This window comes from Seriola lalandi, unplaced genomic scaffold (assembly GCF_002814215.2).
Source record: "Seriola lalandi dorsalis isolate HSWRI2012SDOR001 ecotype SW California unplaced genomic scaffold, Sedor1 jcf7180002054517, whole genome shotgun sequence".
In the NCBI taxonomy this organism is placed as follows: domain Eukaryota; kingdom Metazoa; phylum Chordata; class Actinopteri; order Carangiformes; family Carangidae; genus Seriola; species Seriola lalandi.
The window spans coordinates 219340-245930 of record NW_019525070.1 but is presented as its reverse complement, the minus strand read 5'-3'; the positions used below and the strand labels follow the sequence as shown (position 1 = coordinate 245930).

At 40.9% G+C, this 26591-nt stretch overlaps 1 protein-coding gene across 2 annotated transcripts; it reads left to right on the top strand.

The window, feature by feature from the left end:
* The first annotated feature begins 854 nt into the window (after positions 1-854).
* dnah10 (dynein axonemal heavy chain 10) lies at positions 855-26538 on the top strand. Of its 2 annotated transcripts, XM_087175875.1 has the most exons (79): positions 855-1083; positions 1338-1447; positions 1589-1697; positions 1792-1907; positions 2063-2111; positions 2157-2279; positions 2471-2628; positions 2855-3085; positions 3294-3484; positions 3607-3805; positions 3902-4096; positions 4265-4435; positions 4778-4954; positions 5060-5218; positions 5348-5526; positions 5617-5768; positions 5888-6052; positions 6146-6353; positions 6465-6621; positions 6730-7209; positions 7336-7494; positions 7591-7707; positions 7817-7919; positions 8000-8178; positions 8286-8497; positions 8608-8764; positions 8875-9108; positions 9188-9310; positions 9404-9637; positions 9744-9967; positions 10050-10319; positions 10420-10603; positions 10707-10841; positions 11216-11368; positions 11521-11709; positions 11957-12103; positions 12377-12568; positions 12685-12803; positions 12893-13051; positions 13203-13338; positions 13441-13563; positions 13648-13779; positions 14197-14413; positions 14786-14905; positions 15022-15167; positions 15261-15413; positions 15519-15779; positions 15876-16048; positions 16146-16239; positions 16424-16591; positions 16712-16900; positions 17349-17520; positions 17607-17810; positions 17895-17975; positions 18190-18387; positions 18473-18634; positions 18729-18903; positions 19114-19295; positions 19419-19555; positions 19648-19865; positions 20012-20233; positions 20456-20603; positions 20767-21046; positions 21142-21371; positions 21474-21747; positions 21867-21971; positions 22105-22259; positions 22341-22495; positions 22762-22945; positions 23084-23284; positions 23742-23951; positions 24093-24188; positions 24281-24452; positions 24549-24680; positions 24805-25016; positions 25126-25293; positions 25431-25611; positions 25685-25830; positions 25935-26538. In XM_087175875.1, the coding sequence occupies exons 1-79, from the start codon at positions 855-857 to the stop codon at positions 26079-26081; spliced, it is 13707 nt and encodes a 4568-aa protein (XP_087032001.1). In that variant the 3' UTR covers positions 26082-26538. The 2 variants fall into 2 exon arrangements, with proteins under 2 accessions (XP_087032001.1, XP_087032000.1); XM_087175874.1 differs by having other exon boundaries at positions 2063-2279.
* The last annotated feature ends 53 nt before the right edge of the window (positions 26539-26591 follow it).

Genomic DNA, 26591 nt, shown 5'->3' with positions numbered 1-26591 from the left:
GTTTCATTCTGGGGAGGTGGCTTTAAAATGTTGCTTTATGTCAATGTGATTTGTATCTCTCTCTCTCTCTCTCTCTCTCTCTCTCTCTCTCACTCTCTCACTCACACACACACACACACACACGACGCCTTAAAATTATTTGTCTGAAACAGTTACTCATCTTGTTCTACTTTTTTTGAGTCGTGAACTGATCATTGATGAGTCAATTAAACCAGCTGATCCAGTCGTTTCTCATTGGATTGATCAGTTTTTGATTAATTAATGAAATAGCGCCAGTATTTTTGGAGAGGCAAGGCATGTTCTAAATAAGGCAACTGACAAAGTCAAAATGTAATTATTTACTTTGTTTAACAAAATTATATACTTTATGTATTAATTGTTTAATGATTATTAACTTCGTCATTAACAAATCGTTGATATTTTTCTCCCATGATGGAGTAATTGGCTTGGTAGTCAATAATGTGCAACTAGCGTTGAAAACACACACAGAGATTGATATGTAAATTACTTTCCCATATGAGGTTTCCGATTTACTTGTGAAAGATCTATCTAGGTTTTCAAATCCCTGACCTGTCTTCAATTTAAAAGATGACTAGCACAGTGCATATGTGTAAGGTAGTGAGGCTGCTTCCTTCCAGTCATCACTCTGGGAACCAATTTACCATTGTTTATGCGGAAGGCGTTTGATGGTTGCCAAGGCAACGTGAAACCGTTAAGTAACACGACTGCTTGGGTAGTAGTTAAAGGTACTCACAACCGCAAGTTAATATTGAGAAATTTTCAAATGGCGACTTTACCAGAAAGTAGTTAAGGTTTTCGATTGTCCAAATGTTAACTAATAACTAAGAAAAATAATGGTCCACGACGATTTAAGAGTGGAGTGGATCCGAGAGCGGGTGACTGCTGGCTTCAATTTATGGGACTGTCCCAACTGTTTCGACGAACTACTCAGCCGCGAAGATGGAGAGGAAGAGGAGAAAATTATTCGGTATTTGAACATTGTGTCAGAGGAAGACTCACCATCATGTCTTCTGTTTTTCAAAACTATAAGAGAGGAGGAAATTGAAGTTGAAATTCCGGTCGGTAAGTAGGCTATGGTGTAGCCCTACTTTGTCCCTCTATTGCGTTAGCATACACTGGACTCACATAAAGTATATACTAGATAAAGCAAATGACAAATCAAAAATGTTGTAATTTACATTGTAAAACAAAATTAGCCTATATGAAGTATGTATTGTCATCATGTATTGATTTCTTGAGCTTTTCACCAAAGTAAAGTACTAGTATTTATAACATGTGAACAAGACTGCATTTAAGGAAAACGTTTAAAACCCCAGATAGGAGGAAAGATGGAGACTCTTCGGATCCTGACAACAAGTCCAGGAGCCAAAGTGGAGCAGACATAGCCTCAGGATCAGAGGACACCAATGAAGAAAGTCCCAGTCATGTGAGATAGAACTTTAATTCATGCCCTCTTGTCTTAATTATTTTCACATTGTGACTGTGTTAGAAATCATTTAACAGTGTATCAGCAATGGAGAGCATAGACAAAAAAATGTTCAACCTGTTTCTTGTGTTGTGTTTTCAGGGGATCGAGGTTCAAGTGGTCTACCATACTGAGCTTCATGTAGCAGTAAACAAACACCCAGAGAGATTTTTGAAATCCCGTGTCTTCTACTTTCTCAGGAACATAAAGGGTGAGAGGAAAGTTCAGTATCAATAAAACATGTTCAAACCTCTATTGCATATAAAACAAATTAACCAAGACATTTTTCTTTGTGTTTTAAATAGAGACCATTGTTGAACCACTGGATATGAATGAAGCCAATATCCTGTTGCCTAGGCTATTTGACATTGGCATGCAAACTGGACACCCGCTTCATGTGCTGCAGAACAAACTTGCTGAAGTAAAATGAAAAACAATTCACTAACAACCAACCACAACCACTTTCCTTCAGACAAAAACTTAATGTAACAATAGCTGAAAAGCATATATTTAAAAAATGTCTAATTTATTTTGAATAATGAGTACAGGATGTATATTTCCACTGTGTTTCCTCAGGTGTATATACCCTTGCTTACTGTCCACCAGATGAAAGTAACTGGTGCAGGTTATCAAAGCAGGGCAGTATCTTCTCAGAAGAAGACCAGTGGAGAGGGCAAAGAGGAGAGTTCAGCGAAGTTAAGTGAGCAAGTGATGATTCGTGATGAGTTGCTCAACAGGACGCACAAGTATTTGGGAGTTGTAAATGCAACTATCCAACAATTCCAGATTCAAGGTTTGTTTTATTCAAGGTACCAAAAGCTCATTATTTTTAATTTCAGGAATTTATCAGTATTGGACAATTTTAAAAAATGTTATTGAAGTCTGGACAATAATTTGCAAGGCTTAAATATACTGTTCCTGTTTATTTTTAATACTCCTTTCATAATAAACAGTACAATCCAAAGATGACTCTCTTTGTCACAGATGAGATTATGCTGCACATCCCTGAGCTAGACCTGGAGCCGAACGTGGATGTTCTGCTCTCTAATCCAGAGATAGTAGAGAAATTGGAGCAGTGTGTGATGAACTGGCAGACTCAGATTACCATTGTTCTTGAGGAGCAGCAAAACAAAAAGCCAAAGGTTGTGACTCTTTATGTGTTCTGAGTTTTAACCCAGGCAGGCTTGGTGTTATTGAAGTTAAGCCCAGCATTCACATGCATAGTTGCTGCTGAAATGTCTGAACTATTTCTAACAGCATTAAATCCCTGTTGGCTCAAAATTAAATTATTAGGTAGCAGAAAGCATAAAACATACACAGTGATATCCATAAACAAAAGTCAAACATTCACTTTCCATTTTCCTCCAGGCACCTAGCCCCATGGCCGAGATAGCTTTTTGGCAGGAGCGTTCATCCATCCTGGGTGCTCTGAGTGAGCAGCTCAAACAACCTGTGATAAAGAAGATCTTGCACGTGATGACCAAAGCAGATGCAGGCATTATTCAGACCCTGGAAGGAACGGTTTATGAACTTCTTAAATGCTGTGTGGAGTCAGACGATAATATACGCTTCCTCAGCACACTGGAGAGACACTTCATGGTGAGCTGCACTTTTTTATAAATGCACTGTTTGCTAAAAATTCTTAACATTGACTTTAAATTGACAGCAGTGAACTGTAACTACCAAGAGTTTAGTAGTTACATAAAACATGCTTGCCAAGAATATTTTTTAAATCAAAAGAGTGATGACAGAATTATTCTGCTATCCTCACCTTCACATCTTTCAAAGTTTCCATTGTCTGTTGTAGAATCTGGCTTCTGGAGCTGATTTTGGTGTGATCCTGGAGACCATCCCTCCTCTGATGGACAGCCTGCAAATTGTGTGGATAGTCTCTTGCCACTATAACACAAATGAGCGTATGGTTCCTCTAATGGAGCGTATTGCCTGGCAGCTGTGTGAACGTGTGTCTCAAGTAATAGATGTCCACACTTTATTCAAGTATGTGTGATTGGAGGTTCAGATCTTAGACCTAGTATAGTGTTCAGTGGTCAGAATCCTTTATTCAAACAGGATGTTTTGTAGTTTGAGTATAACTTAACAATGTACTGTGCCCCGGACAGAGATAAGAGGGAAGTGGCCAAATCCAAGATCTGTGATGCTAAACGGGTTCTGGACCTGTGGAAATCATCCTACTTTGGAGTACGCACTGAGATTGAAGAATCAGGAAGGGACGCCCGCTGGGAATTTGATCGCAAGAGACTGTTTGAGAGGACTGATTACATGGCTTCTGTCTGCCAGGACCTGTGCAATGTATTGCAGGTAGGTGTACATACACCTCATAAATACTGTCCTGTCACTCAATTACTGAACATGGAAATGTATAAAAAGCAGTTCTCCTGAATTTGTTTTGCGCAGATTTTGGAGGAGTTCAATAATATCTTTGGCCCAGAGCTAAAAGGTGTGACTGGTGACCCAAAACGCATTGATGAAGTGCTGTGCAGAGTGGATGGTCTGGTTTTGCCTATTGAGGAGGTCGATTTTAGTCCTTTCAACATTTGTAAGATGAGAAGCTGGAAAATGATCATGCGAGATTTCGACACTACAGTTGAGGTGAGTTTAGGACATCTAGAATGCAGAGCTGTGAAAATGCGAGTTTTGGGTCAATTAAGCATGGCGGTATCAACGTACTTGTGAGTTCACACCAATAAAAATGCGTTATTTTCTGTGTGCTGTACCTCAGTTATCGAGCTAATTCACTTTTTACATGTGTCTGCTCAGGCTATTGAGGGAGAGGCCATCAGCTTCATTGATCAGTCTTTTAAGACACTGCGCTCTGCAGCCGCTGCCTTTGACATGCTCATGAAATTCAAACACATCCGCTCCAGAGAGACCATCAATAACCATTTGATGAAAAAGTTCAATGACATCCTGGCTCAGTACTGCAAAGAGGTAGTGCACTGTGAAATCAAGAAAAAATGCTGGTTGATACTTGACTGTGTAGTTAAATATTAATTACTATCAAATTATGTGATAATGTCAGGTCATTACAAAGCTTTTGTTGAGTGAACAAACTAAATTTAGAAATTACCTATGACATGTATTCTATATACCTCTGATACATCCAGCTTCAGCCTACATTGCAGTTAGCCTCATCATTCAACACTAATAATAATATAACAATAAACGATATTTCATGTTGTGCTGCTGTACCAGTTTATTATGATAATTTTGAATAGAGCATGGTCTGCCACTTTTGTACAACACCTAAGTCTTCTTTTTCTTTGTTTTTAGGTGGCCCGCATAAATGATATCTTCGAGGCAAAGAAGGATAAACCACCGCTTAATAAGAATGAGCCTCCTGTGGCAGGATCCATCAGATGGACCCGATCTCTTTTCTACCGCATTAAACAAACCATCCTTCCCTTCTTGGATGTGCCAGAGATGGCAGAGAGTGAACAATGCGAAGTGGTGAGTTATTTCCCTGTTACACGGCATAGATCAGTATAAATAAACTGTTTAGACACCTGAATGTTACTGAAACCTTTTATGTGACTTTTGCTGATTTCTGCTCAGGCTAGGCAAAAGTATGTTGTAATGGCACTGAAGATCAGGGACTATGAGGTGAACAATTATAACAACTGGGTGGCTGAGACAGAACGCAACTTGCAGCTGCTAATGAAAAAACCCCTGCTGGTCAATATTAACACTGAAGACCAAACCCAGGCACAACTGGTATTTGTCTCTCGCTTCTAAACTGTTACTCTGTATTGTGCAAAAAACATATACAGTTATTATTCTTATTCTGTTCTTCTTCTTCTCTCTAAATCCCTACCTTTTTTTTTTTTTTTCCCTCATCCTCAGACTGTCTCTAAGGATGTCCCACGAGCTGACGGCAGCCCACAGAGGGGTGTGCGATACCTTGTGAACTTTGCTCCAGAGATCAGGGAAATAATTTCTGAGGCAATCAACCTTGTGGCACTGGACTACACTGTGCCTTATCTGGCTCAAAATGTTGCTCTACAGGAGCAAAAGTTTATCAGGTAATGATTCTCCCCAGTAACTGAATGCAGAGTTTATACCAAACAACAGAACCACTGATTGATGTAACCTTTTTTTGTCCTTGGTCTTAGGTATCGTGATGATCTGAGCAACCTTGTTAACTGCTTGCACTCTGTAATGGACAGCCTGAGTGAGGCAAAGTTGATTATGCTGGCTGAACATATCAACACAGTCAAACAAGAATTGCATTTTGGGTGCAAAAGACTCAACTGGAATTCCTTGGGTAAGGTGCATACAGAGGCTAAAATGTCTGTGTAATATCATTTATTCATGCTTGTTGTCTGATGAAATTCATATTGTCTATAAAATTGGAATCAGATAATGTGTGATATTTGGTTTTAGGCATTCCCGACTTCATCAACCGAGGCACTCAGACTGTCTCTAAGTTTGAATCAGTTGTCAATCAGATTCAGAAGAATGAGAGTGATATTGATTTAAAGTTGCAATCCATTGCGATGGCCAACTTACTGAAATTTCCAGTCCCAGAGAAAAAAAAGGACTTACCAGGTAAAACTAATATAATATAGGATATTATTCATTTGATGTAATAATTCAAACGTATTTTTCATTGACTTAATTGCATGGGTTTTTTTTTTCAAGGTGTCAAGGAGTTTTGTGAACGCATTGAGAGAGAGCGGGTAAAAACTGTGAATTTGCTGAGTAGGAAATATGCCGACATTGGACCCCTCATCACTAAAACAGAACATTTGATCATGGAAACCAGCAGCGGCAAAGCCGCATGTATGGCAGATTATTACATATACTGGGAACGCAAGGTTCTAGACTCCCTTATAAAGATGGTGCTGAGGTAATCACATGATGTTATCTGTTTTGTGAGCAGTATTAATCGCTGCTCCTTTGAAATGCAGTGCAATATCTGTCTTAACCATTCTAATATCCCTCTTGCTGACACTTTTAGGAGCATTCAGAACTTCAACGTGACACTGATGGGAAGTACCCCGCTTTTCCAAGTTGATGCCATCCTGTCTGCCCCTAAGATTGTGTTGCAGCCCCAAAGCAATGAGATCTACTGGCTGATCATGCAATGTATCAGAGACTGTGTAGAGAGCACCAAGGTGGGATCATAATGATTCTCTTATGTATCACTGAAGTTTAAAAAATATTATTTGTAACACATTAACAATCACAGTGCGACTTAATTCTGGCAAAATGTTGTGTTTCAGCAATTTGTGCGTTGGATGCGTGGGACCTGCATTGAGTGCCCTCCACAACATGTGGGTGGTGAAGATGAATTGGTGACATTTAGCTTTTACAGTGACGTGTGGCAGCACCCTCAGATAAATGAAAGTGCCATGACAGTGTCCCAGAACATCCAGCGGCTGCTCCTCTCTGTAGATCGGTACCTTAACCACTGGAAACGCTATCGGCCTCTTTGGGAAAAGAACAAAACCATCGTCAATGAAAAGTTTGCCGCGAGAAAACCATCCTGTGTCATGTATGATGATAAGCTGCAGTTCCTTGCTCGTATCAATCAGGAGGTGATGATGGAGCACCTTTTTAAGAATGACCACATCATTCAACTGAACCTGGAGCCTCTGGCTCACACAGTGCATGAGACTGCTGAGTCCTGGATCAGTTCACTAGGTAGCCTGCTCAACAAGCCTGCCAAAGAGGATCTCTTCAACTTGAGAGATGAACTCATGGTATTGAATCATGCTACTCAGTTTGTGTCTTATGTTTTTATAGTAAATATTCTTTAATTTTTATATGTATTATATTGTCTGTATATATATATTTTTTATGTTAATTATCCTTATTTTATACAAAAGCATCTCTCTACGAACCTGAAACAAAGACCCGACACTTTTGAAAGCCTGAAGTCTGTCCTTGGTACCATCTCAGACATCAGGCACATGTCTCTAGATGTGGAGCTTAGATTCACTGATATCAAGGAAAGATACAGAACACTGGGCATGTACAAAGTGGAGGTAATGTGTGTTTAATGTTAATTAATTGTCCCCTGAAAATACAAGTTGTAACTGTTTCCCTTGCTGAACTTCTTGTGCTCTGTATTCTATGCCTAGGTTGGAGAGGATGAACTAGAGCTGGTTGCCAGTATTGACCATATGTGGAGTGACCTGTTTACAGAATCCAGACAAGTAGATCGAAGTTTGACAGATGTCAAGAAAACTTTTACTCAGGTAAGACATCAAACCCACACAATCTGCTTAAACAGAAAATGAAAAGTATGGCCTTTGAGAGATTTACATTTACAGTTCTCTTCCTATTTTCCTACCAATACACCCAAAGACTACAAAGGACAAAATTGAAGAGTTTAAGCAGGAGTTGTCTATCTTTGCTGAAAGCTTCAACATGCATGGTCCTGGAGCTGTGGGAGATGATTTGGAGAAAGGTACTTTAACCCTGCCTCTAGTTGTTATATCCAGAACAATAATATATGCTAAATGAGTCTTTCACTTTTGTTCTTTTCAGGACTGACCATTATGGGAACATATGAGACAGACCTTGCCAAGGTAGTGGCAGGACGGCAAGAGCTAGCTAATGCTGAGAAGCTGTTGGACCTACCAGTCACTGTGTACCCAGAGGTTATCAGCATACAGAAGGATATGAAGGGCTTGAGACAAATATATGATGTATTTAAAGCTCAGAAGGTGGGATTTGGTGGCTGTCAGTTAGAAATTTAAATTGCATATTGGGACACATAATTCTGGTCCACATAGTTTTTCAAATATTTAATGTTTGTCCTTTAATCATCTAGGACACAAAGACAGAGTGGTCTCAGACCTTGTGGGTGGATTTAAACATCCAGCTGCTACAGGAAGGTGTTGAGGGTTTCATCAAACGCTTGAGGCAGCTGCCTAAAGATGTGCGGGCGTTGCCTGTGGCCTTCTTCCTAGAAGCACGCATGAAGGAGTTCAGAGATTCTCTGCCTCTTCTGCTGGACCTGAAGAATGAGGCCCTCAGAGACAGGTCACTCTTCAGAAAACAAAATGCCAAATAATAATAGAGTGTGAAATATTGTATATGTATGTATGTAGACCAGGATATAAATACATATGATTTTCTATTTCTGGCCACAGACACTGGAAGGAACTGATGGAAAAGACTGGCACTAGCTTTGAGATGAACCTTGACAGCTTCACTCTGGAGAACATGTTTGCAATGGAGTTGCACAAATATGCAAATGTTATAAGTGAGATTGTCACGGCTGCTGTAAAAGAGCTCAGTATTGAGAAGGCAAGCATCCATCTTTGTGAATGATCTCAAACTGGAGTTAGGATTCAGTTATATTAGTTTATCAGTGAAATCATATTATCCATCATGGGTGTTTGTGTGTGTGCTTCCAGGGAGTGAAGGAGGTGGTGGCGACCTGGGAAAACATGAAATTCATCGTGCAGTCCTATTTCAAAGGGACCCAGGAACGTGGTTCTATTCTGGGTGCAGTGGATGAGATCCTGCTGAATGTGGACAATGATGCCATGAACTTACAGAGCATGGCGGGCAGCCGTTTTGTTGGACCCTTCCTTGGCACCATACAACAATGGGAAAAAGACCTGTCCCTTATTAGTGAGACCATAGAGGTAAGGGATAGCCACCAAATCTCTCATCACATTTTAGCTGATCCATAAAATCCCTACTTAGAAAATATTTCTTGCATAGGTTTGGTTGCTTGTACAACGAAAATGGATGTACCTGGAGAGCATATTCATTGGTGGAGACATTCGATCACAGTTACCTGAAGAAGCCAAGAAATTTGATAACATTGACAAAAAGTTTAAAGAAGTGAGTATTGCCATTCTTTTAACCTGACGAAAGCAAAGTACTTTGTTACTTGACATCTCAAAATAATATAATTTGCATGATTTTCTTGTGTAGATAATGACTGACACAGTGAAGGGCCCAAACATTAAGCGGTGTTGCCTGATTCCAAACCGGCTAACAGACCTGCAGGCCCTGAGTGACGGCCTGGAGAGGTGCCAAAAGAGTCTTAATGACTACTTGGACTCGAAGCGGAATGCGTTTCCTCGCTTCTTTTTCATCTCTGATGATGAACTGCTCAGCATTCTGGGTAGTAATGATCCTGCCTGTGTCCAGGAGCACATGATCAAGGTACCATCCTTATAATGCTTTTCATACTCATATATTGTAGGGAAAAATAATGTTTTCCACATGTGAAATACTTTTCTTGATATTTTTCTTTTCTTTATTCCACAAGATGTATGACAACATAGCCTCTCTGAGGTTTGATGTGGAAAGCAACGGGGATACAGTAGCTGGAGCCATGGTGTCTGCTGAAGGTGAGGTGATGGAGCTGAGGCAGCCCATCCCAGTCGAGGGCAGAGTGGAAGAGTGGATGACGGGAGTACTACTGGAGATGAGGAGGACCAATAGACTCATCACCAAGGAAGCAATCTTCCACTACTGTGAAGACAGAAGCAGGTGTGTGTTGTGTATTGTATAGATGTGAGCAATTTTGCCAGAGTCTCTGTGTGTGTAAATTTGTCATTCCCATGTCTTTCAGGGTGGATTGGATGTTGCTCTACCAGGGCATGGTGGTGCTGGCTGCCAATCAAGTGTGGTGGACCTGGGAGGTAGAGGATGTCTTTAAAAATGTGAAGAAAGGACAGAAGTATGCATTGAAAAACTATGCTAAGCAAATGCACCAGCAGATTGATGAGCTGGTAACACGTATTACACAACCAATGAAGAAAAATGACAGACGAAAGATCAACACTGTGCTCATCATCGATGTCCATGCAAGAGACATTGTAGACAGCTTTGTTCTAAACAGGTAAACCTTTGCCAGTTTTTACTTTGTTCATTGTACATGACAGCGTAGCTCATGTGTTTGAAGGTAAACTTGAATTAAAAAAGTGTAATTGTCTTTCCAGTATAATGGACGCACGAGAGTTTGAGTGGGAAAGCCAACTAAAATTTTACTGGGTCCGGGAACATGACGACCTATTCGTGCGTCAGTGCAGTGCTTCGTTCTCTTATGGATATGAATACATGGGGTTGAATGGTCGATTGGTTATAACTCCGCTGACAGACCGGATCTACCTCACCCTCACCCAGGTCTGAGAAGCTTTGCATATCTATATCAACAAAACAAATTTAATATTTTAGCTTGTTTTGACAACAGGATGTCTGTGAATGTGGGTGTGTTTTTGTAATACAGGCCCTCTCCATGTACCTGGGTGGAGCTCCTGCTGGACCAGCTGGTACAGGAAAGACAGAGTCCACTAAAGATCTGGCCAAAGCTTTAGGCCTGCTCTGTGTGGTTACAAACTGTGGTGAGGGCATGGACTACATGGTAAGAAGCCTACACTTGAAAATATCTTAGTACCTGAAACCTGCTTTGTGATATTTTCCTGAGAAAGGACATTAAATTGTTTACATCATAATTCACATTTAAGACATTAATGTGTGTAGTTTTCCCCGAATGAATGAATTAATATATGTCTTAATTTATAAAATGAATGTATTTAGAAGTATCTTGTTTGGGATTCTTGTGCATATTTCATATGTTTAAAATGCAACCACATCCCTTGAGGGTGTTTAATCATTCATGTGTACTTATGGTGTGCTCATGCACTTCTGGGCATGTGCTGGAAAAATAGAGACTAAACAGACAAACATAAAATCCCACACATAAATGTTCTTGAATCCCTCTCTCTTTGTGTGCAGGCTGTGGGTAAAATCTTCTCTGGCCTTGCCCAGTGTGGAGCTTGGGGCTGCTTCGATGAGTTCAATCGCATCGATGCCTCAGTGTTGTCAGTTATCTCCTCCCAAATCCAGACCATCCGCAATGCTCTCATTCTTCACCTTAAAAGGTTTCATGTAAGTCTGCTGTAGTTATGCAGAATCAGCAATGAAAACAGAAAGTTATTCTAGTTTTCATATAAATGCAAACATATTTAAGATTAAATATTATTTAAATTGTTGACCTTTTATCCCCCCTAAACCATTTCTTTCTCACCTATGCACATCAGTTTGAAGGGCAAGAGATCAGCCTGGACGATCGCATGGGGATTTTCATCACCATGAACCCAGGTTATGCAGGACGCACAGAGCTGCCAGAATCAGTCAAAGCTCTCTTCAGGCCTGTGGTGGTCATTGTACCTGACTTGCAGCAGATTTGTGAGATCATGCTTTTCTCTGAGGGTTTCCTAATGGCCAAGGTGAGGGACACGCACTCAAACCACAAATGACATTGTTACTATTTAGTTGATGCTCTTATCCTGAGTAAAGTAGGATCAACCACGTATATGCAATATTACTATTATGTACAAGATTTATATTAGTGTTCTGAGGTAATTCAGAAATGCAAGGATAACATATTAAATTAGCATAAAAAGACAATTTTTCATATAAATATGGATAAATCTGTAACTCCACAGTTTATGTCTTTACTTTTGCTCAATTCAGGTGCTGGCAAAGAAGATGACAGTTCTGTATAAGCTGGCTCGTGAGCAGTTGTCCAAACAGTCTCATTATGACTTTGGCCTGCGAGCTCTGAAGTCTGTCCTAGTGATGGCAGGAGAGCTGAAGAGAGGCTCACCAGACCTCAGTGAGGTAGAGACCAAAGACCATTTTTCATGTTTCATTTTCATATTGTGAAACGAAAACATTTGGCTTTGATTCAATATGGAACTAAATAGTTATCTGTGGTCCCACAGGTATAGACTGAAACTAGATTGTTGTTAGGAAAATTTTGGTGAATTTATTTAGATTACCCAAAGTAAGATTTTGATGAGACAAAGATTCAGGTAGTGTCCGCCATTGCGAAATGCTTTGTAGTCTTCTGTTGTTTATTTCCATTGTTATTTCCGTCTTTTCTCTCCACAGGATGTGGTGTTGATGCGTGCTCTCAGGGATATGAACCTGCCAAAGTTTGTGTTTGAGGACGTGCCTCTGTTCCTCGGGCTGATCTCAGACCTGTTCCCCGGGCTGGATTGCCCTCGTGTTCGCTATCCCAACTTCAATGATGCTGTGGAACAGAACCTGGAGGAAAACAAATATGTCCTACTGCCTAACCAGGTGTGTCATCATGGTCCAATTTACGACTACTGAGTTTCAGTGGCAAAGATTTTGTTTTAGCATATGAGTGGTTAGATGTCAATATACCCTATGCTTTATGCTCTCTGTGGTTTCAGGTGGATAAAGTGGTGCAGATGTATGAGACAATGATGACCAGACACACTACTATGATTGTGGGCCCAACAGGTGGAGGGAAATCAGTTGTCATCAGCACATTATGTCAAGCTCAGACCAAGTCAGTGTCAGTTTATATCACCTAAGTTTACACCAACTTCCTAATCTTTTGTGTGGACAATTGTGACCATTATTTTATCTCATCTTCAGACTGAAATTGCAAACCAAGATGTATCCCCTAAACCCTAAAGCCATGAGTGTCATTGAACTTTACGGTGTTCTGGACCCTGAAACCCGAGACTGGACTGATGGGATCTTGTCCAACATCTTCCGTGATATCAACAAGCCAACTGACAAAAAAGAGCGAAGGTTAGAAAAAAACAAAAACTTGAAAGAGACATTTAATCAATCAGTTGAATAAGATTTGCAATATGCCAGTGATGTAATCATTCATACATTGAGAGATGAAGAAAGAATTCCTGTAAAATAACAACATAGAGACATGAACTTTGACTTACAGGTACATCCTGTTTGATGGCGATGTGGATGCTTTGTGGGTCGAGAATATGAACTCAGTGATGGATGACAACAAGCTCCTCACTCTCGCCAATGGAGAACGGATCCGTTTACAGAATCACTGTGCCCTGCTGTTTGAGGTTTGTCTGAATTTCAGGATCACTGTCAGCACAATACCTCTCCCTACACTTTCCTTCAAAGCAACTTCCTGAACATATTATAAGAGAACTTCACCATTACAGGTTGGAGATCTGCAGTATGCTTCCCCTGCTACTGTGTCCCGCTGTGGAATGGTTTTTGTTGACCCCAAAAACCTACGATACACCCCATACTGGCAGAGATGGGTGAACAACAGATCTGACGGGGTATGAGAGAAAACATATGCATTATGTAATAATTGTACTTGCATATAATTTGATAATATCTCAACATTGTCTTTGTTTTCCCAGGAACAAGAAGTGCTCAACAAACTATTTGAGAAATATGTGCCCAGTTCTATTGACATGATTGTGGATGGTATTGTTGATGGCAAACAGGGCCAGAAACTGAAGACTGTTGTTCCTCAGACAGATCTGAACATGGTAGGTTCATCTCATCCATCTGCTCCAGGGGGGATGTTGCTAACAACTAATTTCCCTCTCGATTAAACAAAAATTTGAATTTAGACTAGTCGACTAGTCTAAAAGTAAGAAAACACACAAATTTCTATGATGAATTGCCCCAGTTAGTGGCTGGCTAGCTGGGGCAATTCATGTGTAACATCTAAGACGAAACAGTTAACGGGCGTCTCATATTAATGAAATACTGATAATTAGTACTAGTATTTTCACTAGTATTTTAGGTGCTAGCAAGGGTAGCAATGTTAAATCGTTTAGTCAACTAATTGTGCACATCCCTGTATTCCAGTATTGTATTGATGCAAGAATTGAATGAAGATTATTGTAGTCGTATCTTCAGACTACTTGCATTAATTGTACATGTGTTTGTGGTATGTTCAGGTGACTCAGCTGTGCTTGACACTGGATGCGCTACTTGAAAGTGAGAGCAACAGTGCTGAAGTCCTGGAGTGTTACTTCCTGGAAGCTCTGTATTGCTCACTAGGAGCCACATTGCTGGAGAGTGCCAGGATCAAGTTTGACGAGTTCATCAAACGGCTTTCCTGCTTAACTGTAGTACATGATGAGAAAGCCCTGGCTGGACCTGGTGAAATCCCAGGTAAGAAGCAAGAATTTGTACATTGAACATTATGAAATTAGCACCCATAATCAACAATATGCATTTTTAATACACTCTTTTAGGTACAATTTGATTGTGGTTAAAATTTCATATTGTATACTCGAGAACATGGTTGGGGTATATGACTATTTATTATAAGATATAAAAAAATTTTTGTCCATCATAGTTGTGACTGTTGAATATCAATGAACATGGCTGCTCTATGGTTTTAATTTGAATGACTAAATATCATGATGAAAACTAACTCTTTACACTTTGACAGTTTTTCTTCTCCACATGAATATGTGCAAATGTGTTTTATTGTCACTCTTCTTTCTTATTATTGACAACAAAATGTCTGCATCCATACAGGATACCAGCCGACTTTGTATGATTTCCATTTTGATGGCACACAAGAGAAGTGGGTTCCTTGGAATTCGTTGGTCACCAAATACGTCCACAACCCTGAAATGAAGTTTGCTGATATCCTAGGTAAAGATCAGTGCTGTGAGGACAAATGAGACAGATGTGACCTGTATTTTAAACTTTTTGGTCCTCCCAAGCTCCTTCCTCCACTATGATTTCCTCATGCTCCATCTTTACTTTAGTGCCAACTATCGACACCACAAGAGCCAACTGGATCCTGGAACAGATGGTGAAGATAAAGAGGCCAGTGCTTCTGGTTGGAGAGTCTGGCACTTCCAAGACTGCCACCATTCATAATTTCCTGAAGAATCTTAATACAGATACAAGGGTGCGTTTACTATCTAATCTAATGTCCTCCAACGTTATGAACTTTATGTCATCTGAGTTTAAATTCTTTATATATCTTCCCTTCTGTTTCCAGATTACTCTCATCATCAACTTCTCATCTAGAACAACTTCAATGGACCTGCAGAGGAACCTGGAGGCCAGTGTGGAGAAAAGGACCAAAGAGACCTACGGGCCTCCTATGGGAAAGAGACTGCTGGTTTTTATAGATGACATGAATATGCCAACGGTACCTGCTCCAAGCTCCTAACCAAGCCTCCTATCTCCCATACTGTGGTGAATGACAGTGCTCAGTATGTTTGACATTACTATTATGTACTATATGCTCTTCCAGGTTGATAATTATGGCACACAACAGCCTATTGCACTTCTGAAGCTGTTATTGAACCGAGGAGGCATCTATGACAGAGGGAAGGAGCTTAACTACAAAACCCTCAAGGACCTCGGCTTTATTGCTGCCATGGGAAAGGCAGGAGGTGGGAGGAATGAGGTGGATCCCCGCTTCATCTCGCTCTTCAGTGTCTTCAGCATCCCCTTCCCTGCAGTGGAGTCACTCCACCTTATGTATGGTTCCATTATCAAAGGCCACACCAGAGTGAGTATATCTGTCCCACATAAATCAGTACATATCAGAATCTAAGTCATTAAAACATCATCACTAAAATTTAATAAACTTGATCAAATTCTTTAGCTATTTGAGGATGCCATACAGAAGGTTTGTGATAAAGTCACCGTCTGCACACTGGAGCTGTACAACAACATCATCAAAGATATGCCACCCACTCCCTCCAAGTTCCACTACATCTTCAACCTGAGGGACCTGTCAAGGGTCTACAATGGACTGACCCTCACCAAACCTGATAGGTCTGAGCTAGCGCATTCAAATACCCTATTAACAGACATTGCAGTTAGAGGCCTACGTTTTCAAATGTCTTTGTTTTTCCTGATTTCTCTCTAACAGGTTTTTGACTGTCACCCAATTTGTGCGAGTCTGGAGAAATGAGTGCCTGAGAATCTTCCATGACAGACTCATTGATGAAACTGACAAAGCCTTGGTAATAATTACAGTAGTAGATATTTACTGTGGATTCCTCTTTGTATCGACTGCAGGAACAAATACAATATGTGTAACAGTTCATCCAGCTGTAATTGCAGGTTTAAAATCAATTTTATACTGAATAGTTTTGCAGTGTTGTATTTCAGTTTTCAAATGTTTTCAATGCGTGTTTTTTACATCAGGTCCAGAGCCACATAAAGAACCTGATTGAGGAGCACTTCAAGTCAGACATGGAGGCAGTCATGAGGGACCCAGTTCTTTTTGGAGACTACAGGACAGCCCTCAGTGAGAGTGAACCAAGGGTCTATGAGGACATACAGGACTATGATGCCTCAAAAGCGCTGTTTCAGGTATTGTCAAGTTGTAATAGTATACTAGTACAACTATAGTTTTTGCGAGTTGTGATTATTTACTCATATTTTGTCTGTAAATATACTGACCAAAATACACTGTGTCTTTGCACTCTGCAGGAAATTCTAGAGGAATACAATGAGAACAAGTCCAGAATGAACCTAGTACTATTTGATGATGCTCTGGAACATCTGACCCGGGTGCACCGGATTATCCGCATTGATCGTGGCCATGCACTGCTCGTCGGTGTTGGGGGCTCTGGCAAGCAGTCCCTTACCAAGCTCGCTGCCTTCACTGCTGGCTGTGAGGTTGTAAAAGACATGATGTGGGGTGTGGTAAAGGGCAAATGATCTTTGATGATGAACAAATTTCAAATGTTTAGTTCTTTAGACTTGCAGTTTAAAAAAATAAAAGCCATAAATTTGGCAGTTACACTTAATAAACATTTTATTAACATCTTCACCACTAGACACCAAATGTTTCATGCCAAGCAATGGGGGAATATGTATTCAAGACACATGATGAGTATTTCCATTCACTGCCATGAAAATGTGGCATCTTGGTTTTTATTATTTGTCTCAGTGCAATCATAGCTTCATTGAAACTTTGGAACAATGGGGAAGCAGCAGTTTTCTAACTTTAAAGCTGCTAAAAGAGAAAATGATAGTGAGAATAGGAGTTTTAGAGGTTAAGCAGCATTAAACTATATTTGAAAAGAAATCTCCAGCAAGTAGTAATGGAACCTGCTTTTCCCAGGTGTTTGAGATAACACTCAGCAGAGGATACAATGAGTCCAACCTCCGTGATGATCTGAAAACACTGTACTTGAAGCTTGGCATTGAAAATAAGAAGATGGTGTTCCTCTTTACTGATGGCCATGTTGCTGAGGAAGGCTTCTTGGAACTCATTAACAACATGCTCACTTCAGGTTGGATAATTATTCCTGGCTCACAGTACATTTGTCTTTCTTAAAAGCTACAGCTGTAGTACTCTGATTATGCCCTCTCTTAATAGGCATTGTTCCTGCATTGTTCCCGGATGATGAGAAGGAGTCAGTTCTTAACCAGCTTCGTGATGAGGCTCTAAAGATGGGAGCAGGTCCTTCTAAAGAAAGTGTGTGGCAGTACTTTGTCAACAAAAGCGCCAACAATCTGCACATTGTTTTAGGCATGTCTCCAGTGGGAGACACCCTGAGGACACGCTGCAGAAATTTCCCAGGTGAAATACGGTGTCAGGCTTCACTTAGTTATGATATAATTTCTGATTTTATTTTACCAAATTTGTGTGTACTTTTTTTCTCAGGACTGATGAACAACACTGTGATAGACTGGTTCCTGCCATGGCCTCCACAGGCTTTACTTGCAGTGGCTCAGTCTTTCCTCGGTATGTAATTACACACCTTTTATCTTTTTTAAATGCTTTTGTAATGGAAAGGTTTGTTTTCAGATTGTGATTTAAAGGCTTTCTTTACTTTAGTTAGTTCTGATGAGATCTACAGCAGGAATACTATCACTAAATCATGATATGTCTTTTTAAGAATTCACAAAGTTTAGTTTTTAATTTCAATTTAATTTGAATTTTTTTTTTTTTTTTACAGGTGAAAGTCCAATGATTCCTGAGGCTCACTCTGCAGAAGTGATTGCGTATGTATGCATGGTCCATACCTTTGTGGGTGACTACAGCAAGCTATTCCAGCAGAAACTCAGACGCAGTAACTATGTTACTCCAAAGAACTATTTGGATTTCATTACCACCTATTCTAACCTCTTGGAGGAAAAGGACCAGTATATCCTGGGTGAGAGAATTGAACATGTTATAAATTTGGTATTTGTGATCATTTGAGAGACTTTGTTTTGTTAACTCGTTCTCTGCTGTTCCAGCTCAGTGCAAGCGTCTGGAGGGAGGTTTGGATAAACTTAAGGAGGCCAGCGTGATGCTGGCTGAGCTGAATGTCAAGCTAGCAGAGCAGAAGGTGGTCCTCGCTGAAAAGTCCACAGCTTGTGAAGCCCTACTGGATGTGATTGCCACAAACACGACTGTAGGTCAGTGAGTAACTGTTTATAATAAAGTGTACCGTAGGCTTCCGAAAGCAAACACGGCTGTTACAAACCACTTATCAATAACTTTTCCTTCTAGCTGAGGAGAAAAAGACTCTGGCAGAAGACAAAGCCAAAGAGATTGAAGAGCAGAACAAAGTGATTGCTGTTGAGAAGAAAGAAGCAGAAAGTTCCCTGGCTGAGGCTCTGCCGGCATTAGAGGCAGCCCGCAATGCCTTGCAAGATCTAGAAAAATCTGATGTCACAGAGATCCGGTAAACTCTCTTCCTTACTCAGATTATCATTTTTATTCTGTAGTTGAAAAATAAAGTAATGAGGATGAATGAATAGATAACCATGATGTCTTTTTTTCAGACAACCATACTAAAACACTTCAAAAAACAAACAAAACAAACTTAGGCCTTTTATTATACCTTTTTATACTTTCTCCAATTATTTGCCTTTGTTGCTGGTCAATTGTGCAGATCATTTGCCAAGCCACCCAAACAGGTGCAGGTGGTTTGTGAGTGCATCTTGGTGCTGCGTGGCTACAAGGAGATCAGTTGGCAGTCAGCCAAAGGGATGATGTCAGAGGCTAACTTCCTGCGCTCGCTGATGGAGATGGACTGTGATTCCATAAATAACAACCAGGTCAGGACTGTCAAAGGTAAGTTGGCTTCATGAGTAATGGAAACCTACAATAAAAACTGCATATAATAATATCCATGTAGTGGCATTTGTGTTTTCCAAGTATTCCATAGTTGTTTTCTTTGCAATTTCACCTGGCTAGGCTTCCTGAAGAACCTCCAGACAAGCTTTGAGGAGATGCAAGCGATCAGTAAAGCTGGCTCAGGAATGCTCAAGTTTGTCGAGGCTATCATGGGTTACTGTGAAGTGGCCAGGGAGATAAAACCCAAGAGAGAGAAGGTAACGTAAGGTTTGAAAGTGCTATTACATCATGCTCTAAAGGAATGAACACAGATTGCAGCAATACAGTCATATTTCCAATATTTTTTTAGGTGGCACGTCTAGAGAGGAACTTCTTTCAGAGTAAGCGGGAGCTTGAGGGCATTCAGAGTGAGCTCAACAATATCCAGAAAGAGTTGAAGGCTCTTGGGGAGAAGTACCACGCTGCTATGGAGGAGAAACAGCTGCTACAGGAGGAGGCTGAGCTCATGGAGAGGAGGCTGATAGCTGCGGACAAACTCATCTCAGGCCTGAGCTCTGAGAATGAACGGTGAGGCTGTAAGAGTCACAACACTTGCCACTATGAGCCTAACCAACTGTGCTAAGAGCTGCTCATTTAATCTCCTTTTCTTCATCCCTTTGTGTCACCCACCCATCTCTCTTTACCACTCACTATTTTCAACTCGTCCCACTAAGGTGGACACAGGACTTGGAAGAATTGAAACAGAGGCGTGTGCGTCTCCTGGGTGACTGTCTGATATCTGCTGCTTTCCTGAGCTATGAAGGAGCCTTCAGCTGGGACTTCAGGAATGAAATGGTGTATCAAGTATGGGTTAATGATGTGCAAGAGAGAGGCATTCCCTTGAGCCAGCCTTTCAAATTGGAAAGCCTTCTTACGGATGAAGTAGAAATCAGCAGGTGAGAAGGAGTGTGTACTCGTGACAGATTTTGAAACTTGAATATGAATTTGTCCTCAAATGTCCCCAATTCTTATCAAATGATAAGAATTGGGTGTTGTGGTAACATAGGAGGTTCTTGTTGCAAATATGTTGATTTGCCTTTATTTTGGATGTACTCAACTCTGACTAAGGGGACTGTGGGGTTAAGTATGTGTCAAATAAACCCTGCATGATATTGTAGATGGGGCTCTGAGGGCTTGCCTCCAGATGAGCTCTCAGTGCAGAATGGGATTCTCACAACCAGAGGGAGCCGATTTCCCATGTGTATTGACCCTCAACAGCAAGCCCTCAACTGGATTAAGAAGAAAGAAGAAAACAATAACCTCAAGGTACAAGAATTTTCATGCTCATACAAGTCATGTGTTATAACTGCTCACAAGTCACAGAATGACTGCTTTAGACAGGTTCTCATGGCTGACAGCTCCAGAGTCAGCACTTTGGAAAGAGTCGCATCATGTGGCACTGAGACTGTGATCATCCTTCTTCCCCCAGATTTCATCTTTCAATGATCCAGACTTCCTGAAGCAGCTAGAGATGGCCATCAAATATGGTTTGCCATTCCTCTTCCAAGATGTGGATGAATACATTGACCCTGTGATTGACAATGTCCTAGAAAAGAATTTAAAAGGATCAGAGGGCAGACAGGTCATCATGCTGGGTGACAAGGAGGTGGACTATGATCCTAACTTTAAACTGTATCTCAACACCAAACTAGCAAACCCCAAATATTCCCCATCAGTGTTTGGAAAAGCCATGGTCATTAACTACACTGGTAAGATTCTTTGGCATGGCTACAATAATTTTTGTCCATAACATTTTAACAGCATGTATAAAATCCTTTGTCTGTCTGTCCATTTTTTCATGTAGTGACCCTGAAGGGTCTGGAGGACCAGCTGCTGAGTGTTATCATGGGCTTTGAGAAGAAGGAGCTGGAGGAGCAGCGTGAGCATTTGATCCAAGAAACGAGCGACAATAAGAAGCTGCTGAAGAACCTCGGGGATTCCCTGCTCAGAGAGCTGGCCACATCTACAGGCAACATGTTGGATAACACAGAGCTGGTTCATACATTGGAAATAACAAAGTCAAAAGCCAGTGAGGTCAGTTTTGCTGCAGCAAGTGTCAGTGAGCTCATGGAAGAACAGCAATTTCACTGAAGTCAGTAATCTTTTTTTGTTTGTTTTTGTTGTTTTGGTCATCAGGTATCTGAGAAACTAAAGTTGGCTGAGAAGACATCCGTGGACATTGATGAACTCAGGGATGGCTACAGACCTGTTGCCAAGCGCGGTGCTATTCTTTTCTTTGTACTGACAGAAATGGCTCTGGTGAACAGCATGTACCAGTACTCTCTAGCCTCCTACCTGGAAGTGTTTGACTTTTCACTGCGCAAATCTCAGCCAGACTCTATTTTGCCCCAAAGACTGAAGAACATCATGAGCACTCTGACAAACAGTGTTTATAACTATGGCTGCACAGGTAAAATAATTAACACTAAATAATAGAATGCATAGATCAAGATCAACTTCTTAAGATAAAGCACAGTATTTATGATTATTTTGTAGGTTTTATAACCTGAACTGATTGCATATCCCTAGGTCTGTTTGAGAGACACAAGCTGCTCTTTTCCTTTAACATGGCCATCAAGATTGGGCAGGCAGAGGGGAGAGCACCTCAGGAAGAGTTGGAGTTCTTTATCAAAGGTAAGATATCCAGAGAAGCTGAACTCCTTTAAAATATTTAAGTAGAATATTTAAGTGATCACAAACACACACAAACATGTATGCACACAATGTTCAAAGCACATTTTCATGTTTTTCCCCCTCCTGTGTGAAGGTAATCTATCCCTGGAAAAGAGCAAGCGCAAAAAACCTTGTGACTGGCTTTCAGACCAGGGCTGGGAAGACATAGTGAAACTTGCAGAGCTCTTTCCTGAGCAGTTTGGCTCTCTTCCCGATGACGTGGAGAAAAATTCCACTGACTGGAAGTCTGTAAGTGAGCACATTGACGGCACTCACTACAGGCATTTTATTATAAGTCCAGAGTTTAACCCTCATTCTTTTTCACCTCAGTGGTATGACTTAGATGGACCAGAACAGGCTCCATTCCCGATGAAATATGAGGAGAACCTGTCAGCCTTTCAGAGACTGCTGTTGCTGCGCTGCTTCCGTATTGATAGAGTCTATAGAGCTGTGTCTGACTACGTCACTGTCACCATGGGCGAGAAGTGAGACTGTTTCTATTGCAGTAATTCAGTTATATACATGCAGTGGTGTGTGTATATGTATATATATATGTATATGTGTGTGTGTATATGTATATATACACACACACACACACCACTGTATCACAGTGGTATATACAGTATATATGTATATATATATACCACTGTGAAGCAGGTTGACAGTTTGACAAAGTTTACAGAGGATGTGATTATTTAAGCAGAGACACATCAAGCCCCAAGTTTCCACATTTTCTTGTATTTCTGCTCAGATATGTCCAGCCCCCTGTGATCAGCTTTGGTGCAATTTATGAACAGAGCACACCTTTCTCCCCCATTGTCTTCATCCTGAGCCCTGGCTCTGACCCAGCCAGTGACATCATGAAACTAGCTGAGAGATCAGGCTTTGGAGGCAACAAGTTCAAGTTCCTTGCTATGGGCCAAGGCCAAGAGAAGGTACTGAAGAATTCTTTTACATATCATAGCTATGAAGCTTTAAGTGAAATAAGTATAGGGATCACTAAGTAGTCAGTTGTCAAGAAACAATATAAAGTAAACAAGTTGAGAGTAATTGTTTTCATACCTGTGATGAAGGTTGCACTACAGTTGCTGGAGAAAGCAGTGTCCCGTGGTCAGTGGTTGATGCTACAGAACTGCCACCTGCTGGTAAAGTGGCTAAAGGAACTGGAGAAGTCCCTGGAGAGGATCACCAAACCCAATCCCAATTTCCGCTTGTGGATCACCACCAACCCCATTCAGGATTTCCCCATCGGTATACTGCAAAAGTCTTTAAAGGTGAAAAACAAGTTCTCTTTCTTTAGACTGTTTGTAAATGGCAGGTTTATAGGATCCACAAAGAGGTGCTGTATTTGACTGTTTATAATCTATATGTTGGAAATATGACTTATTTCATTTAATTATCAATCAGCAAGGTGATACACTTTTTTGAAACTGTACATAGTCAATGAGCATGAAAGAAACAGTCACATACTTCCAATATATATCAAATTGTTTTTCAGAAACTGATGTAGCCATCTCCTTTGACTGGTCATCTTTTAACATATTGACACTTATCTATAAATAACGTTTTTTTCTTTTTTAAGAAAGAGAAGTTTGAAGGCTGAATATGAGACCACATGATTTAAGATTGGTGATTTCATAGTAAACATTTTGTCGAGAATCTACAATAGTAATGGGCACAGGATTTGAGGAGACATAAATGTGTTCACATGTAATATAATATTGTGTGCAGGTAGTGACGGAGCCTCCCAATGGACTCAAGCTCAACATGAGAGGCACATACTCTAAAATCTCCCATGAGACCTTGACTGAATGCCCACACCCTGCCTTCTGTAGCCTGGTGTATGTGCTGGCCTTCTTCCATGCTGTGGTACAAGAGAGACGCAAGTACGGCAAGATTGGCTGGAATGTCCCCTACGACTTCAACGAGTCTGATTTCTTGGTAGGTTTCATGGAAGTCATTTACAATGTTTTGGAACTAATTCATATGGTTAGATGTTCAGTATCTAGAAGTGCTAGAATATCAGTTGTATTTCACTTGGTGGTGGTTAAGTGGTTTAAACAATGTAACTGTGCTCAACAGGTGTGTATGGAGATCCTGAACACCTACCTGACCAAAGCTCACAACCAGGGAGACAGCAATATTCCCTGGGGAAGTCTTAAATACCTAATTGGGGAGGTTAGGCTCAATTCGTTGTGTTTGATAAATATATGTCTATTATCCTGATAGCTGATGCTATAAGTTTAACATGTGTGTATAATGTTTTATAGGTGATGTATGGCGGGCGAGCCATAGATAGCTTTGACCGCAGGATCCTGACTGTCTACATGGATGAGTACCTTGGAGACTTCCTCTTCTACACCTTTCAGTGCTTCCACTTCTTCAGCAACAAGGATGTGGATTATAAGATCCCTCCAAATGGGCTCAAAAATATATATGTTGGTCAGTTGTTATTTTCACTTCTTTACATACTCTTACTTTGAGAAAAACTCTAATATTCTGTTACCACTCACAGATTTACCCTGTTATGTGTTGTAGAGGAGATTGAAACCCTGCCACTGGCAAACACACCAGAGGTATTGGGCCTTCATTCTAATGCAGAGATAGGATACTACACCCAGGCAGCTAAGGACATGTGGACTCACCTAATAGACCTGCAGCCCCAGACAGGTATGATTTGGCATCTTTCATCTCTCTCACCTCTTAACTGAAGGATGTTTGCTGTACATTCTTAGCCACCATGCGGCCAAATGCTTTCTCTCTTATTGGCTTTACACACTCTCTTATGCCTCAGGTGAATCTGGTGGAAGCATCAGTAGGGATGAGTACATCAGCCAGGTGGCCCAGGATATTCAAAACAAGCTTCCAAAGGTATTCGACATGGACGTGCTCCGTAAAAAGTTTGGCATGGACATTTCCCCGACCTCAGTGGTGCTGCTTCAAGAACTGGAACGCTTCAACAAACTGGTGGTGCGCATGCAGCGCTCTCTGGCTGAGCTGCAGAGGGTGAGAAGGACGAGACAACAACAAGATATGTGGAAAACAAACAGACAGGTGTTGCGTCTTTGTGCTTCAAATAGGTTTGGATTTGTTCTAATTCTCCTGTATCGCGTAGGCCTTGGCTGGGGAGGTGGGAATGAGCAATGAGTTGGATGAGGTCGCTCGGGCCCTTTTTAATGGTCACATCCCAGCCATTTGGAAGAAGTTGGCCCCTGACACACTTAAGTCGCTTGGCAACTGGATGAGCCATTTCAAGAGGCGTTATGAACAGTATAGCTACTGGGTGAGGACAGACACTCACTATCACAGACAACCTCTCACATGTAGCCTTGTGCATCATTCTAGTATTAAAGAATAGTTAACAAAGGAGTTGAAAGTATATTTTTATTCTGATGTATCTATTTATCTTGTGTCCACCAGGTGGATGAAGGAGAGCCAAAGGTAATGTGGCTATCAGGACTTCATATCCCAGAGTCCTACCTGACTGCTCTGGTCCAAGCTGCATGCAGGAAAAATGGCTGGCCTCTGGATCTTTCCACACTATACACACAAGTGACCCAGTACCGCAGTGAGGAAGAAGTCACTGACAGACCTGGACAGGGTAATGAAATGAGCCTTACCATTTGCAGTATGATTAGGGAAGAGTTATAAAGACTCAGTCTTTTTCCCTGCAGGCTGTTTTGTGTCTGGCCTTTATCTGGAGGGAGCAGACTGGGACATGGAGAAGAGCTGCCTAGTGAAGAGTAAACCAAAAGTTCTGGTTGTTGAACTGCCCATTCTCAGAGTCATACCCATAGAGACACGCCGCCTCAGATTACAGGTGGGGATCACAGGCATTACAGGCCTCCATACTATACTTTAGCTCACTATTTAGCTTTTTTCCTAACAGTTACATGTATTTTTCCTGTATATTTTGTACCACAGAATACGCTGCGGACACCAGTGTACACCACGTCCTTGCGGAGGAATGCAATGGGTGTGGGGTTGGTGTTTGAGGCAGACCTGTTCACCACCATGCACATCTCCCACTGGGTGCTCCAGGGAGTCTGTTTATGCCTCAATGCTGACTAAAGACACCCCTTAATATGGATAAAGCTGGATGTCTGATTTTTAGAGAAAAAATACTCAGATTACAGGAAAACAAATAAGTTATGATTAAAGATTGTGTAAAGATGTTTTTAAAAATAAATAGATACAGTCATTAGAAAACTAAATGAGTTTTTTGACTCATTATCTACTTCATTGCTGTCATTATTTTCTCACTAGATGGCAGCACACAACAGTACTGAGCTCTCCACTCTGGGCAGTAGCTCCAGGGATTTCTCTTTGGTGTTACAGTGGGTGTAATGCCAGTAGGCTTCATTAGAGCAGGATCTTTCAGGCCTAAAAGTCTACTACTCTCTGGTAATAATAATGAGTAAATGTTTGCATTTCAGCTCAATCATGTCTAATGTTTCTTTTTCTTTTACAAAATATTTGAGAATTCTGTCTATTCTTACAATCAAGGTTGTAAGGGGAGTGCAAGCTGCTGCCCACAGTGGAAAATGTAACACTGACCAAAGGTTGCTAAAGTTTTCCACT